Here is an 18,487-nt window from a genome sequence, read left to right on the forward strand (position 1 = left end):
TGCTTTAGGAGACCGCTTGAGCTCAGGGGTTCCAGACCACCCTTCTCAACAAAAAATACAAAAAGTAGCCAGGTATGGTGACGCATGCCTCTAGTTTCAGTTACTCAGGAGGATAAGGTGGAGGGACTCTTGAGCCCAGCAGGTAGAGGCTGCAGATTGTGCTACTGCACTTCAGCCTGGGCGACAGAGTGAGACCCTGTCTCAAAAAAAACAAAAACAAAAAAAATAAAGAAAAGAAAAGAAAGTGCAGAAATGATAAGAAACCAGCCTAAAATCATATAGCTAGGATTCCAAATTCTCTTGAACACTGTGTGATACCACCTTCTGAATGTCTAATCCAGTTGTCTATATGACCTTTTTTTAAAAGTTTACTGCCTTAATACTGTTTGCTCAAAAAACCTTGATGTTTCACTTTCTTTTTGGTAAGAGTTGAAGTTAATCTTTTCTACTTTGATAAAGTACAGCTAGAAATTCATACTAACCTCAGAAACCACATAACGCTTCATTTTAAAGAAAGAAAATATGGGATATATACATTTTAATATCTGAATTTAAAAATCAGAATATCAATTTTACTGTTATTGGCTCCATTATTTTTTCATATACCATGAGCACCACTTGGCATCTTGAGAAGTGCTGTCTTTTTTATTTTTTATTTTTGAAGCCAAGATTGCGCCACTGCACTCTATTCTAGCCTGGTCAACAGAGTGAGACTCTGTCTCAAAAAAAAAGAATGTAATTAATTTACAAAAGTGGACTGAGGAACAAATTCAACATTTCATATCCTTTCACACCTGCTGGAATTTATTTTTATTTTTAGTTACAGATTTTGCCATCTTCCTTTTTTCCCATCCAAAGTTCTTTAAATTATTTTAAAAACATTTCCTCAGTTGTCTCTCCTCTTACAAATTAGCAACTTTAGTTCTTTTTTACATACCACAACCCTAAAAAAAAAAAAAATCTGGCTTTGGTATCTGAAATATTTTCCAAGGCATTTCCATTTTGAGTATCTCAGTACTCTGGCAGCTGTGTGTAAATGGTTAGTAGATGTTATAAAGTGTGTTGAATTGGTATGAAAAACATAGTCTTGTGGATTGCTGAACTTCTTTATGTGTAATAGAGTGATATGAAGACAGTGGACTTTGGATATAGATAGTCATGTATTTAAATGTAGACTTTCCCACATAGTTGATGAGTAACCTTGAGCAAGAGACCATTTAACCTCTCTGTCAGTTACATTCTCAGTAATATTGGGACAATAGGTAAAGTATCTAGCTCTATAAATTATAGCTGTTTTGCATGACTTTGAGCCCTTTACTCAGTTTATGAAAGTTCTCTGCTGTCATATATATGATCTTCCTTCTTCGTTTGCGTGAAAAGCTGCAGACTAGTATACCCTCTGTGCAATTGTTCTCTCCACAGCCCTTTCCTTCCCAGTTCAATTAGCTATAAAAGTCTCCTGTGCTATCTCTGTGATGAGCAACTAGCCCAGGTTAAATACCGAGTCCATTAACTAAAGAGAGGCCTCTAGTTCGATTTCACATATCTGAGTTGTCCTGTGTTCACAGTGATTCATCTTATTCCTGTGCTGTAAAATCCCTTGGGCTCTGTCACTTAAGTTCCAGCTGTAGGCTTGTAAATTATTAATAGCATATATTTTTCAGTTAATAAATTTTACAGTGCTACTCAGTGTGGTTAGAATAGGATGGTAAATATAGGTCAAATTTTATTTCATGGTCAGGATGAGTGTTTATTTATTTTTTTAATACTAATGTGGATATCACTTTATTTAATGCAACATAATTTTGGAGGAGACCTTTTTCTAAGGAACCATTCTGTACTCTTTCTTAGAATAGTAACTAATTATCTGAACTCATCCATATTTGATTGCCTATATTAATATGAGTGACAAAGCGACTATTTTGCCATAAAGTTAAAAAAATTATATAAATGAAACGGTAATGAGACATCGTTGTTTTGTTTTATTGTGCCTAGTAGATAATATCTAAAACATTTCTATGTATTCCTCATTTGCTACTTCCAGGTGTTCAGTGATATTATTACAGGTTTTAACTGTTTCTTTGTGTATTTTGTTTTGTGATATGTATATTTGATTGGTTTGTTCATATAATCAAACAATGTCAATTTTTTTCTTTTTCTCATCTTCTGATTAGGATTTCTGGCAGGTACTGATTCAGCAGCATGTGCTTTAAATTACTTAATGCTCCAAAATCCATAGTAGTGCTTCAGGAACAAAAGTTCAGTGCATGATGCGTATGTCCCTGCCCTGCTCCCTTCAGAATGATTTCGTTCCTGTCACTTTAAATTAACATACTTTATCTTTAATATGACAATCCAAGCACTGCACAAGTCCTTGAGAATTTAATACCCAGCATGATTGAAAAGGAAGTTTTAACATTATATGTTACACAAAAGGTTAAGAAACGTTGTTTTAATCACTCTTATTAAGTATAAGAGGTACTTATTAATTGAGTCACTTAAATGGTCTTACTTGGAGGCCAGGTCTGGTGGCTCATGCCTGTAATCCCAGCACTTTGAGAGGCAGGGGCAGGAGGATCGCTTGAGCCCGGGAGTTCATGACCAGCCTGAGCAACATAGCAAGACCTCATCTCTATGAAAACATTTAAAAATAGTAGTAGTCCTAGCTACTCAGGAGGCTGATGTGGGAAGATCGCTTGACCCAGGAGTTGGAGGTTATAGTGAGCTATGATTGTGACACTACTCCAGCCTGGGTGACAGAATGAGACCCTGTCTCTCAAACAAAAACAAAAGTCTTATTTGGGATATTATGTTCCTACTTGAACTGTAACTGATGAGACAACAGTAACTTCAAGTTAAAAATTATTCTTTTTTTTCTTTTGGAATTTCTTACATAATAAATACAAATAAGCAGTTGCTTGGTTGCACTTTGCGCAATAAAATAACTTAAGGGGAGATAAATGGGACACCTAGAAAGACTGTTATTTTGCTTTTCTGAGCTAATCAATGACTTTAACTTGGAAAAGCAACTAAATATTTGGAGAAAACCATGAAAAGAATATGTACTTATAGGCTGGCAAAGGAGATCTTCAAGGACACTGCTAAAAGTACTTTTTAAATTGATCTTTGAAGGCTTGGGCTCTTTAATGGTAATTTATAAATTATTAAAATGTATTCATTAAAAGATTACTCTCACATTTCTGGTGGTTGGCAGTCTTAAAAATATAAATTAAGCTGAATTATAAACATCGTTTGGTTTAAAATAGCTAATGATATAGCTAACGAAGACCACAGGGTGCCCTTTATTTGTATAGTACACTTTTTCTGTACTTCTTTGTTTCAAAACTGGAGTTTTTTTTTTTTTTTTTTTTTTTTTGAAACAGTCTCGCTCTGTTGCCTAGGCTGGAGTGCAGTGGCGCAATCTCGGCTCACTGCAAGCTCCGCCTCCCGGTTTCATGCCATTCTCCCGAGTAGCTGGGACTACAGGCGCCTGCCACCACACCCGGCTAATTTTTTTGTCTTTTTTAGTAGAGACAGGGTTTCACCATGTTAGCCAGGATGGTCTCGATCTCCTGACCTCATGATCCGCCCGCCTCGGCCTCCCAAAGTAATGGGATTACAGGCATGAGCCACCGCACCCGGCCTGGAGTGTATTTTTGGTAGTCCCCTTACCAAACCCTCAAATTAAGTATCCTGTTATTGGTACAATAGATTATCTTCCTAAATACCTTTGCCTTTAACTGCATTCTGAACCAAACCGACAAATACATTAAAAATTATGTCAGTAATGTATGGATGATCCCATTATCAATGTTTCTAATCCTGGGAATTCTATTTTAGAGTACCGAGTAGATCAGGTGAGACGCTAACACCTGTGATTGAGGCCAGCCACTTCCGGTTCTCTAATTATGGTAGGACAGTTTGTAGAGGGTAGCTAAGAACTCTTCCTCTCCTTTAATAATTGTATGGCTTACGGCTGGAAGATTTAAAATGGCTGGACTTGGATAGGTGTCCTTACTAATTAGGAATAGATTCGAGAGGCTGCAGTTGGGAAGTGCTTAAAAGTCTCTGGAATCTGCAGCATTAAGTAGTCAACATTAGGTGACAAAAGAGCACCAATCTTCTTTAAACTCTCACTATTTAAGGTAATGTCCTTGGTTGATCAGGGATTCAAAATCAAGCTTTTCTGTATTCTTAAGGCTATCTTATGAATAAACTTTTTATATTAAAGAATAATAAACCTTTTTCTTAGGTAGTGGGAGAATTGTTTAGCTATATTGGGTTCTATGAATATCACTCATTTTGGTGGCACTAGTATGAATCCTTTAAGCTTCCAAAGGTCAATGAACAGTTACTTTGTAGAAGAGGCATTTCTTGCTTGCTTCCTTGCAGTGACTTGTTCTTTGCATGCTAAGTTTCTATTGCCTGTGGAAAGTCTGGGATCATTTTGTTTTCCTGGTACCATAGAGTGCTGTTCTTCAGATGCAGTTTATTAATGCTGTCAAATACTTAGACTGCTGTGAGGAGTATCCATAATGTCTCTTTCCAGTCTCTGAGTTCCACCACTACTAAAGTTTGTTAATCTAACCCATGTGTTTGATTATTTAAGTTGAGAAAATAAATAATAATATAATCATTAAGTGTGCCAAAGGAGGGTGTAGTTTACTTAGTTGTCTCAAATATTCAGACTCCTATTAAAATATCTTTAAATCCATTTTTATTTTAGATTATGTTGTGTTTGAATTTGGGATCAATGAATCCATTTGATTTATCATTGTTGGTTTGAAAACATAAACATGACTCACCATTGCATTTCTTACACCTTCATCTTTAGCTTTTTCATCATAAAACAAGATTCAAAATTCACTTTGCTATCAGACAGTTTTCTTTAGTTCCAGGCTAACTTCTTTTTTCTTATATTTTAGCACATTCTAGCATGTTTTAAGGTCACACAATTAAAGTTCTATAAGAGGTATACTAAACAAATTATTTCTCCTTCTATTCTGGTAAAACGAGTTCTCAACTTAGCCTGAACATCTATTTATGATCTTTGGTTGTAGAGAATGTGTGAGGATAGTCCTTTATTTGCATATTTGTTTTTGGCATGATGTATTTTTTAAAATTCTAAACTTGAATGAAAAACTTCACCAATTACAGATTAATCTAACATTTATTAATTAAAAATTATAAAGAACATTACACTCTTGAAGTGATGCACATTTCAAAATGATTGAAATATGCATTTGAGTAAGTGAAAGCCTTAAAAAAAAATGTGCGCTTGGACTTTCTTTCCTCTTCAACTTCAAGTTAAGTTAGCAGATACAAACTAAGCCCCAAGGTCAATATTTTATGGTAGTGAAGTACTTCAAAAATATTCAGTCCTGATTAATGTTTTCCAGAAATTGGGAACAATATAGATATCAGTGTGTTCCTGTGCAGTTGATACAATGTAACATAAAATGATTCATAACATGGGCTCTGGAGTCTCCTGCCACTTAATAGTATTGTCACCTTTGGCTACTTATGTAACTTCTCTAAACCTGAGTGTTCTTATCTGTAAAGTGCAGATAATAGTATGCAGTGAGGACTTAAAGAGATAATGCAAATATAAAGTACCTAGCACAGTGCCTGGCATTTACTAAAGAGAGTAAATCAAATGAGATGCTAACACCTGTAACTGAGGTCAGCCACTTCCAGTTCATATACTTCCGGAATATGCGAAGTATAATGCTGAAGTTCTTCATGGTCTTTAATGGTGTCTTTAATGGTCAGTGGTCCTTAAGGGATACTTATAAATGTTTGTTTTCAAATTTGATTTTAAAATCCTTCATCAAAATGGTTTCCTGGGAGGTAATAGTTACTAAAACAGTTTAGATCAAGGTTGTGAATGGTGATCCTCAGAGTGAAACTTTAAGTTTTGTTCTTATGATACGTTTTTTTCTTATACAAATTTTTTCCAAGTGAAATCATTATATTGACTTAGTTTTCAAGATTTTTACTTGAGATTGTTTTTACATTAAGTGGTAGAGAAACCTTTTATAACCCAAGTGACTAAAACCAACACTGCTGCTCATCTCAGGACTGTTCTTTTTAGCACTGATCCATTTGAGTGGCCAAAGTTCAAAATTAAATTCTTAGATTTAGGTAGCAGATAATCAAGTCATAGAACATACATTCCCCTGCTCAAAGCTGTTTTGAAGCTAGTATGCAGAAATGACATGGTAGAAAATAGTAGAGTTGAAGATTTTCTCCTTCCAGAGTTTTGATAATACCTCATTCAGATGCTGAGTATTAAAACAATCCTTTTCAGTAAAGTTGTATCATTTCTTTAAAGTTAATGCCATTCCAGTAGACTTTTAAAATGTTTTATTATTGCTTTTTAATCAAACCATCTGCCACTGTTTTTTAAAAACATCTTCATTTGTATCATCTTCTCCGAAGCCATCTAGTTAATGAGATGAGAAAACCTTTGCATTCCAGGTATTTGGAATTGTTCTCACAGCTGAGGTGGTTAGAATTGGGACTGAAAAGAGAATTGCTTTCTGCCATAGTGAAGTTTACAGTATCTTAAGCATTCACCTTCCAATTTGTTGCACAGTAATTTATGTGTGTTTGTCTCAAATGCAATATTACCTTTGAAAAACTTAGAAAAAAATTTGACTCAGAAAGAGGGATCTTAAACTACTTCAAATTAGAAGCATTTTGATTTCATTGTTATCTGACATATCCCCAAATTCTACCTTTCTGCAAGTTCAGAGATGGGGTAGGGAATAAGAGTAACATATTTTAGCTGTGCAACATTTTTAATTTGATTGGAAATAGTGTGATTGTTTAAGATTGATGTTTTACCAAGGCTTTGGCATCAATCCATGCACCAACTAGATAATGAAGTGTGAGCATTAATTGCATGGGAAAATTGCTGAATTTTCTCTTTCTAGCACCCCACCACATACCTTGACCCCAACCTTAGGTAGAAATACTATTTATCATTTGGAAATGATATGCCAAAATTGTATTTTCCAGAAGAAGCATATTATCATTAATTTGTTTTTGATGTACAACCTCAACTATTACTCAAGGGATTTAGATAGACTATGAAATGTATTTCAGCAATGTGGAGAAATATTAATACTAAAATAATCCAAAGATTTCAGTCCCATAAAGGATGACACTTTAATTTAAATAGTAAAGCTGTGTTCTTCATCAGATTTTCTATATGCCAAAGATGTTTTGAATTCTAGATGATATGTAAACATTGATTTTGCAGACATAGTCCATCAACTTCTATTAACTAGAAAAAGTTTTTTTTTAACTTTATAACTTGAAAATTAGATCTTAACTAGAAGAAATGAGAATAAGTTTCTAGATGTGATTTCTCTCTTTGGTTTCATATACTTGAGTCCCAGAAGGTAAAATTATTAACCCTATTTTGATCAAGCCTGTAACTAGTTAGGATTTACTGTTTGAGCATACTTAGCACTCATGAGTCTGGAAATCCCAGTCCCAGTGCCCCTCATGGCACCAGCAACTTTAACCATGTATTTTATAAGTTTATGTGATTGGTCAGAAACCAAAGTGTGGGTGCTTCAGCATAAAGTCATCTGGTACAACAATCTAGGTTTTTGACTCACTGTGAAGCGTACCATTTACACATGTGTAGTGTATAATTTGCTATATAAGTTTACTTTCAAGTCTTTCTGCTTATCTAAAAAATGAAAATATTGAGGATATGGTACAGTTGAGATCAATATCAGAAACCTGTAATAATGTCCACTTGCCTTTACCTGAGATCAGTAATTTGAATGTGTTGGTGATACTGTACCTACAACTACATTGTAAATTTTGAAATAAATAAGATCTAAGACTAGGTCATATCAGTGAATAGTAAAACAGTTATATTTTGTTCATTTAAGTTAGTGAGCACATTGCTTTAAAACATTTTGCATAATTTTGTTCTCTAAAAGGAGTAACATTGGTCAGTAAATTGAATAGAACTACCTCTGGGGCAGTGAGAGGAAATGAACATTATTACCAGTCTGATAAGATTATGTTCTTCTTGGAATATGCCTCCTTATCACCCCTGAAGTGTATAAATGGTGTTTGCTTAGGGGAAAAAAATGACTTAAAATTTAGTAAAGGATTAAACACCATCCAAAATATTAAATGAAGTATCATTTTACTTGACATTTTCTTTCTTTAAAAAAAAAAAAAAATTATTTCCATAGGTTTTAGGGGAACAGGTGGTATTTGGTTACATGAGTAAGTTCTTTAGTGGTGATTTGTGAGATTTTGGTGCACCCATCACCCGAGCAGTGTACACTGTACCCAATTTGTAGACTTTTATCCCTCACCCCCCTCACCCTTCCCCCAACCCCCGAGTCCCCAAAGTCCATTGTATCATTCTTATGGGTCTGCATCCTCATAGCTTAGCTCCCACTTATGAATGAGAGCGTGTGATGTTTAGTTTTCCATTCTTGAGTTACTTCATTTAGAATAATAGTCTCCAGTCCTATCCAGGTTGTTGTGAATGCTATTAATTCGTTCCTTTTTATGGCTGAGTAGTATTTCATTGTGTACATATTCCACAGTTTCTTTATCGACTTGTTTACTAATGGGCATTTGGGCTGGTTTCACATATTTGCATTTGTGAATTGTGCTGCTATAAACATGCGTATGCAAGTACCTTTTTTGTATAATGACTTATTTTCCTTTGAGTAGATACCCAGTAGTGGGATTGCTGGATCAAATGGTAGAATCAGGTCTTTGATTAAACACCAGCTAAGAAGCAGCCATAGCCACAGAATAATCTAAAAGTTTGTTTTTTAGTAACTCCCATTTCCTCCTAAATTTTGACATATTTATTTTATGTTCTTCCTAGCTTTGAATAACTTGAGAGATCAGATTTGATGGTTTTATGATAATTTTTGTGTCTGTAATTACTGTCATGAATTTTGTAAGAATCTTCCTCAGTTTTGGATACTCTATAAATTCACTTATAAATTCTTAAGAGTTAGTAAATAGATACATAATCCTAAATGTATCTGAACCACTCTTTAACAACAGCATGCCTCTGAAAACATACAAGTAACTTCTCTCCCTCTCTACTTCTTTACCACCCCAGCTGCAAAAGCATGGAAGAACAGTGTAGAATTTTTTACTGAAGAATTAGCAACTGCACATCACAAAATGACATATAGACCAGTGGAACAGAACAGAGACCTCAGAAATAACACCACACATCTACAACCATCTGATCTTTGCAAAACCTGACAACAACAAGCAATGGAGAAAGGATTCCCTAACTAATAAATAGTGTTGGGAAAACTGGCTAGCCATATGGAGAAAACTGAAATTGGACCCCTTCCTTACACCTTATACAAAAATTAACTCGAGATGGATTAAAGACTTAAATATAAGACCTAAAAACATAAAAACCCTAGAAGGAAACCTAGGCAATACCATTTAGGACATAGGCATTGGCAAAGACTTCATGACTAAAACACCAGAAGCAATGGCAACAAAAGCCAAAATTGACAAATAAGATCCAATTAAACTAAAGCGCTTCTGCACAGCAAAAGAAACTATCATCAGAGTGAACAGGCAACCTACAGAATGGGAGAAAATGTTTGCAATCTACCCATCTGACAAAGGGCTAATATCCAGAATCTAGAAGGAACTTAAATAAATTTACAAGAAAAAAAACAACCCCATCAAAAAGTGGGTGAAGGATATGAACAGGCACTTCTCAAAAGAAGACATTTCTGCGGCCAAGAAACATGAAAAAACCTCATCATCACTGGTCATTAGAGAAATGCAAATCAAAATCACCATGAGATACCATCTCATGCCAGTTAGAATGGCGATCATTAAAACGTTAGGAAACAACAGATGCTGGAGAGGATGCAGAGAAACAGGAATGCTTTTACATTTATTATATATTTTAATTTTGTAATGATCAGAATAAAATACTAAGCAATAAAAATGAACTACTGATGATTACAGCGTTGATGAATCTTCCCCACATTATGCTGAGCCAAAGGAGCAGAACACCAAACTTATACTAGTGATACCATTTATATCAAGTTCTAGAACAGGCAAAACTCATCTATGGTGAAAATATGGTAGAAATTTATTATGGAGGGGCATAAAAGAACTTTCAGAAGTGATGGAAATGTTCTATATCTTGATAAAAACATGTATCATACATTAGATTTTTGCATTTCAACATATGTAGATTTTCCTTTAAAAAAAGTAACAAATCTTGAACTCTAGATGATATGGATATGTTTGTTTTCTGCAGAGATGGGATTAGCAGTTGTGAAACTACTTTTTGTGTATTCTAAGCTTGAGTAAATATATTTATGATAATGGGAACCAGGTTTCTCATTTTTGGAGAGTGTAGTAACAAGTGCATGAGGGATAAGACTAAATTGTATCCCAGAAAGGAATTATAGTTATCAACATGAATTCATAGTTTGTGATAGATAGATATGAATCTAATCACGAAGAAACATCAGCCTAATTCAGAATGAGGGATATTCTACATTATAACTCACCTGTGCCCTTTAACACTGTCAAGGTTAAGAAGTACAAAGAGATTAAAAAAATGACAGAGCAGGGAACTCCAAAACTACATCCCTCCATTAAACCAGAAATTAAGCTGCCAAAAACTGTCGGTTAACTTGTTCAGATCTGTAGAATCTAATCAAAGACTTAAAACAACCAGGAGAATGCTTTAAAAGAAAGAAGCTGCTAAAATTTGTTCAGAAAACATTGTATTTTAGCTTACCTGGTGACCACCCCAACTCCCCAGTGCAGTGGCAGCCATAAGGATGGCGGCCCATGTTCCTGACAGAACTTGCTGGTGTCAGAACGAGCAATGTGGATCATGTTCTTGGATGACTCTGGATATGGGCATCAACCTGTCTGGTGGCTCCCTAAAGAATCAGCTTTGAGGCTTGCCCTTGTTTCACCTGCTTCAGAGCTTTTAGGGGGTTGGGGCAGCAATTGTCAAAAAAATTTAAAGGTAAATAATACTCACTGTAGCAGCCTGGGATAAGCAGCAGACAAACCAATTAGCCTGGGAAGGAAGAGTCTTTGTAAGGAGATACATGGGAGAACAAGTGATTTGAAATGCTTCACCATATACAGGGAAGTCTAAAAGGCTTAGGGATGAATGAATGCTCAGAAAAAACCTTAGAAGATCCTGAGTTTTCATGTCTGGCTGACATTTAAGCCCCATGCAAGCAGGAATCTTAAGGTTAAGAGAGAGTTGTAAATGGTCTTGCTAAGTAAGCATTGAAGAAATGCCCAATGCAGAGCCAACCTGAAAAGATCCAGAGAGTATTTTTCCCCCTTTGGCTCCAGGCATTTAAGGAAACCTGTCAAATCACTAGTTGCTCAGTAAGGTGAACAGACTTGAGTGACAACATGTGACAAAGAATATAATCTTTACAAGAAGAGTTTAATAAAGTCACTAAACAAACAAATATAACCCCCAGTAAGTAGCAACAACAAACCCTGAGGAAGGGGAAGAATGCGATTTCAAGAGTTATCACATTATAATATATAAAATGTCCAGTTTCAACAAGAAATTATGTATACATAGAAAAAATAAATTACAGCCCAATCACAGAAAAAAAAAATAGGAAGTATCCTTGAGGAGGCACAGACATTATACGTACTACTCAAAGACTTTAGATCAACTGCCTAAAGTATAGTTAAGTAGCTAAGAGGAGGATGATGTATGAACTAACAGAAAATTTCAATAGATACATATAAATTATTTAAAAGGTACCAAATAGAAGTTCTGGAACTGAAAAGTACAGGAGCTGAGTCAAAAAATTGACTAGAGGGATTCAACCGTCTAACTGGAGCAGGCTGAAGAAAGAATTAGTGAACTTGAAGATATAGGTCAATTGATATTATCTAGTCTGAGGCAGAGAGGAAAAAGAATGAAAAAAATGCGCAGAGCTGAAGAGACTTATGCTTTAAAATGTTTATAGTGGCAAATTTTGTTGTATGCATTTTACTGCAATTTTTTAAAAATTACGAAAATGTAAACGATTTGGTACTGGCATAAACACAGACAATGGAAGAAAATTGAGAGTCCAGAAATAAACCCACACATCTGTGGTTAATTGATTTTCAACAAGCATGTCAAGACAGTGGTAAAAGGTCATACCATTTCAACAAATGGTATGAGGTCCACTAGATACATACAAAAGAATGAAGGTGAACCCCCTACTTCACATTATATACAAAATTTAACTCAAAATGGATCAATAACCTAAAAAAAAAAAAAAAAAAGCAAATGCTGTAAAACCCTCAGTAGAAAACTAGGGGTAAATCTTCGTGACCTTGGATTGGTAATGAAATATTAAATATAACATCAAAAGCACAAATAATAAAATAGATAAACTGGACTTCACCAATATTTAAAACTTTTCTGCATCATAGGACATTATCAAGAGTGAAGAGGCAACACACAGAATAGGAGAAAATATTTGCAAATATATATATGATAAGGATCTAGTATCCAGAATATGTAAAGAACTTAGATTATAACTCAACAACCAAATGAGAAATAAATTCAAAAATGAGCAAAGGATTTGGATAGACATTTCTCCAAAGAAGATACACAAATGGTCGACAAGCACATGAAAAGATGCTGAACATCATTAGGTATAAGGCGAATGTAAATAAAAATCACAATGAGATACCATGTCATATCCATGAGGATGGCTATAATTTTTAATAAAAGAAGAAAGGAAGTACTGGTGAGGATGTGGAGAATGTGGAATCCTCTTACATTGCTTATGGGAATGTAAATGGTGCTGTAGGCCCAGTACTTTGGAAGGCTGAGGTGGAAGGATTGCTTAGAGCCCAGTAGGTCAAGGATGCAGCCCTGATCCGTGATTGTGCCACTACATCTCATCCTGTGCAACAGAGCAACCTCCTCCTGTCTTAAACAAAAAACACCCAGCTGAGCATGTTGGCTCATGCCTGTAACGCCAGCACTCTGGGAGACTGAGGCACACATATCGCTTAACTTCAGGAGTTCAAGATGAGCCTGGGCAACATGACAAAACCCCATCTCTACAAAAAGTAACAAAAATTGACCGAGTATAGTGACATGTACTTGTAGTCCTAGCTACTGGGGAGGCTGAGATGGAAGGATCACCTGAGCTGAGCCCCAAAGGGCGAGGCTGCAGTGATCCAGGATCATATCACTGCACTCCAGCCTGGGTGTCAGAGTGAGACACTGTCTCAAAACAAAACAAAACGAACACCAAAAATATAGAGTGGCCATATGACCCAGCAATTCCTGTCCTTAGTACATACCAAAAGAATTGACAACAGGTACTCAGATACTTGTACATGAATAACCAAAAGGTGGAAATAACCTAAATGTCTTTGAGCATATGAATAGATAAACAAACTGTGGTGTATACATACAATGGGATTTGGATCATAATCTCAAAAGACACAATCTCAAAAGATCAAAATTCCTTGTTACCTTGTTATCTTTATTTGGGAGTTAAGTATGGCTTAAGGATCTGTGTATGGGGGCTGGGTGTGGTGGTTCACGCCTGTAATCCCAGCACTTTGGGAGGCCACGGTGGGCAGATCACGAGTTCAGGAGATCGAGACCATCCTGGCCAATATGGTGAAACCCCATCTCTACTAAAATACAAAAAATCAGCTGGACATGGTGGCAGGCACCTGTAATCCCAGCTACTTGGGAGGCTGAGGCAGGGGAATCGCTTGAACCCGGGAGGCAGAGATTGCAGTGAGCAGAGATTGTGCCACTGCACTCCAGCCTGGTGACAGAACAAGACTATGTCTCAAAAAAAAAAAAAAAAAAAAAAAAAAAAAGAGCTGTGTATGGATGCCAGATTGACAAGGGGTGAACTTGTGGACTTAATTTTAGGTATCAGTAATTTTAAATGTCAACTTGACTAGATTAAGGAATACCTAGAAACCTGGTAAAGCATTATTTTGGGTATTTCTGTTAGGGTGAGGAGATTAGTGTGTGACTCTGATTGGATTTAGATGGGGACAATCTGCCCTCAATGTTGGTGGGCACCATCCAATCAGCTAGGGGTCTGGAGACAACAAATGGGTCTCTGTGAGAGCTGGGGCAGACTTTTCTCCTGCTGCTTTGATATCAGAAATTCGACTTCAGGAAAGTGTATTATCACAGCACTGATTGTGTGTAAGCATTGTGCGTTTATGTAAAAACGTTGAAACTTCCTCAGTAAATGAAGAAATGACCCTTTTTGTACCTCTGCATTTGTGAAAGATAAAATTTCTCAAGATCTCAGCGCTTTGGGCAACTGTGTATGCAATGATGACCCATTGTGGTTTTTAATTGATCTCATCAAAAGACTTAGGTTTGTTCTCAGGTTATTTCAGATGACTGCAGTTATAAAGCTGGGGCACATACAATTACTAACTATAGTGATAGGCATTTATACATTTCCCCTTTGAGCCATTTCTTTATGAACATGGTTCTTCTGCTCAAAGTCTTCTGTCACATTTTTATGTTTCTCAAATCCCCTTTAAAAATGTAAGCAAATATTTTTAAAGAATTTTTATTTTTTCCAAAATGAGGATTTTAGACTTTAGGGATTTTGATCTTTGGGGATTTCAACATTTGGGATTATGGTGTTCAGTGTGTATTTTGGGGCGATTATGATCAGCACCCCATATAGTGGAATATTATTTGGCAATGAAAATGAATTAAATGTTGATTCATGCTACAACATGGTGAACCTAAAAATCATTATGTTCAGTGAAAGAAGCCAAACCTAAAAGGCCCACGTGCTGTGTGGTTAAATGGTTAAAATGGTGAATTTATCACAATCAAAACCAATAAACCTCTACAGGAAAAAATGAAGGACAAAGAAAGGCTGTTCCCTATTAATGGAGATGAAAAAACATGATAACTAAACACAGTTTATGATTGTGGATTACATCCTTGATCAGGGTGAAAGTAGCTATAAAGAAAATTATTGGGACAGTTTGCTAAATTTGAAAATGGACTGGATTTGGCCGGGCACAGTGGCTTACATCTGTAATCCCAGTACTTTGGGAGGCCAAGGTGGGTGGATTGCCTGAGGCCAGGAGTTCGTGACCGGCCTGGCCAACATGGCAAAACCCGTCTCTACTAAAAATGGAAAAATTAGATGGGTGTGGTAGTGTGTGTCTGTAATCCCAGCTACTCGGGAGGCTGAGGCTTGAACCCAGGAGGCAGTGGTTGCAGTGACCTGAGATCGCGCCACTGCACTCCAGCCTGGGTGACAGAGCGTGACTCCATCTAAAAAAAAAAAAAAAGACTGAATTAGATAATAGTATGTGTATCAATACTAAATTTCCTGGTTTTATTAAATGTATACTGTGCTATAAATTATGTATCAGAATTACATTTTGGGGATTTTAGGCTTTAGAAATTTTGATCTTTGGGGATTTCAACGTTTGGGATTGTGAACATTAGAGAATGTCTTTGTTCCTAGGAAATCTATGCTGAGGTACTTAAGTATAAAGGGACATGATGTCTTCAATTTACTTTCAAAGTGGCACACTGAAAAAATACAAGGCAAATTGTGTAATATGTAAACTGTTGGTGAATTGGTAAAAAATATATAATAGTACTTCATACTAATCTTTCAACCTTTCTGTGAGTTTGAAGTTATATCAAACTTAAATTTTGTTACCAACAAAATTAGATTTGTCCTTGTGTTACCTTCTCAGCATCAGCATGGCCCAGATGATTGTTAGAAAAGTAATGTTAGGTATGCTTCTTTGGCTTAGCTTCCTCATTTCACTCTATCCTTAGACTTTTGTCTGTTTCTCAACCTGTGGCTTCCACCATGTTATTTATTTTAATTATAGCAATTTCCCCATAAGCTTATTACATCATTATTATTAAGTGTTAGCTTCTATACACATATATTGTTATGGCTGGTAATGGTCAGCCTTTGGGGACCTATTCTCATTTTGTGTATTTTTTCCTGTTCACATATTTTGCCTTTGCAGTACCTTGGGTAACGTAAAAAGTGCAACTATTTTTTTCTTTTATTTTGAGAAATTTAAATACTAACTTCCTGGTGGAAGACTTTGCTGTTCTAGTTCTCATCCAGTAGCTTTTTTTTGTCTGAAATTTCTGTTCAGTCTCTTGGTAGAACATCAAGTGTGGTATGAGATCTGACCTTAATAAGAACATACTGGACTATGCTCATTTTTGTTGTCAACCGAAATAAGTAATCTCTAAATGCTATCAAACAGGACTATGCCTTCTGTCAGCCGCAAAAGAAGTCAGCAAAGTTCTCCTAAGTAGAAGTGCCATCAAAACCTAGTACTGTGTTATTGGTGTTCACCTATGGACTTTATCCTGGCCATAGCTACTGTCTCTTATGAACAAGTAAATCTAGTAGAGGCTATTTTGAATGAGTTTATTGAGAAGATCATGCAAACTGACTTCATGATGATTCGTGTGGTACTTGCATTTTCAGTTGGTTAACCAGTTTTCTTTCCTTTGTGGTTTATGATGGGATCTCCACTAGACAGAGGTAACCCATTGGATAGCTGTGTAACTGGATGCTGGTGTGATGGTGCTTGTTGGTTTAGTTTTCATGATACTCCTCTTGAAGTTATGCCTGCAATGCTGCCTCTTACTTTATGCTTGCATGACATTATTACTTTGATTGTGCTTTATTGGTTTGGGTTTTTTAAATCTATTTTTTTATACTCAGAATAATTCCTTAAATATTTTTGGTGGTCTAGAACTTGTGGAAATTAGTTTCAAGTCTAACTTTTTGGTGGATCCTTTTCAGTTTTTGAAAATATATTCAATGTCACAAGTAAGTTTATGCTTTGGCTAAGAATTCAGAAAACAGAGTAAGTTTATTTAAACACCCAGGAAGAGACCACTTGCCAGGCGGACAGTTACCACAGCTGAGAACTAACTTTCTTTGTGAGATTTATAGATTAAAGAAAAGAAATATATATTTAGAGTAAAAACCAAGTTGTAGGAGACAGTTTCATCAAATAGCTGAAATTTAGGAGCCTCCATTAAAGTAACAGTAGGTATGATTAAATCGTGCCAAAAGTGTGCACAACTGATTTGGCATTGTATTTCAGAGACGCTGTTCACTCCGCATACTGTTGTGTATTCTGAAGCTAAGATTCTTGGGGTTATAAAGTAAAATTCATACTTCAGAAATTGGTTTTCTGAGCATTTGTATAGGCCTCGGAAATAGTTGCTCACTTCTTTGTTATCACTATCAGTCTAGTTTTTCTTGGACAAAACTGATTTCCTTTTAGTTTTTTCATGTGTTTGTTTGTTTATTTGTTTATTCCACTTATACCTCTGTAGAAGAAGGTGGATTGTTTTTCAAACTAAGAAACAAAACCTGTTCTGAAGTGGGCCTGTATATGTGCAATGGCAGAGGCTTCTAACGTTGAAATTATTTTCTAATGTTCATATTGAACCAGTGTTAAAATGAAAACATAATTTTTGTCTTGAAATTTTCATCATCTTGAAAACTGTAAAGGATCCATTGATTTTGAATGGCCATCAGAGAAATGCTTATGGTAAATAGCATAAAACTGTCAGATAAATGGTGATTCATCTCTTACTATTTATATTCTAATTCACTTATATATTTTTGTCTTTTGTTGGAACCCATACATTTTATAGAAAATTTCCCAGGAACGAGAAAAATTTGCTGATGAAGGCAGTATATTTTACACCCTTGGAGAATGTGGGCTCATATCCTTTTCAGACTACATTTTCCTTACAACTGTTCTTTCCAGTAAGTATAAATGTTTTCTTTTTCCATTTGTAGAGCGGATACAGGACTATAAACATAATTGTTTATATGTTTATAAAACAAGACATATTGGTAGAGTTAATGAATTATAAGTTACATAAAATTTCATTTGTTTTTAATTTACTATAACTTGTGTATAGAACCACCTGAGAGAGTCAGAAAAAAGAAAAAACTAAAGTATCAAAGTAAAGTTAAAAACAAAACAAAATGACCAGGCACAGTGGCTCACACTTGTAATTCCAGAACTTTGGGAGATCAAAGTGGGCAGATCACTTGAACTCAGGAGTTCAAGACCAGCCTGGGCAACATGGTGAAACCCCATCTCTGCAAAAGCATACCTGTAGTCCTAGCTACTCAGGAAGCTGAGGTGGGAGGATAACCTGAGCCTGGGAGGCAGAGGTTGCAGTGAGCTGAGATCATGCCACCACACTCCAGCCTGGGGGACAGAGTGAGACCCTGTCTCAAAAACAACAGCAGCAAAAAAACTAAGAAGTGACATCTACCTTTAATTGTGTGTAACTCTGTATTCTGTCAAGGTGAGTCATGTATTGCCTACTACTATATCCTTCCTTAACTTACTGCTTCTCCAATAAAACATATTTTGATCTATCATTTCCTCTGCTAAAAAAGAAATTGGCTTGGTTGACCTA

The 18,487-nt window shown here is 35.8% G+C and overlaps 1 protein-coding gene across 4 annotated transcripts in view; it reads left to right on the top strand.

Moving 5' to 3' along the window:
- MICU1 (mitochondrial calcium uptake 1) overlaps positions 1–18,487 on the top strand; it is a 265,058-nt gene that overhangs the window by 104,250 nt on the left and 142,321 nt on the right. For 3 of the 4 annotated variants that reach the window (XM_010373066.2, XM_030940185.1, XM_010373067.2), the window contains 2 exons: positions 2,175–2,186; positions 17,705–17,819. In XM_010373066.2, coding sequence (XP_010371368.1) covers positions 2,175–2,186; positions 17,705–17,819 — 127 coding nt within the window. The remainder of the gene's footprint in view (positions 1–2,174; positions 2,187–17,704; positions 17,820–18,487) is intronic. The other variant, XM_010373068.2, reaches the window with a different exon arrangement.

The sequence above is a fragment of the Rhinopithecus roxellana genome, chromosome 11, assembly GCF_007565055.1.
Source record: "Rhinopithecus roxellana isolate Shanxi Qingling chromosome 11, ASM756505v1, whole genome shotgun sequence".
NCBI classification, from domain to species: domain Eukaryota; kingdom Metazoa; phylum Chordata; class Mammalia; order Primates; family Cercopithecidae; genus Rhinopithecus; species Rhinopithecus roxellana.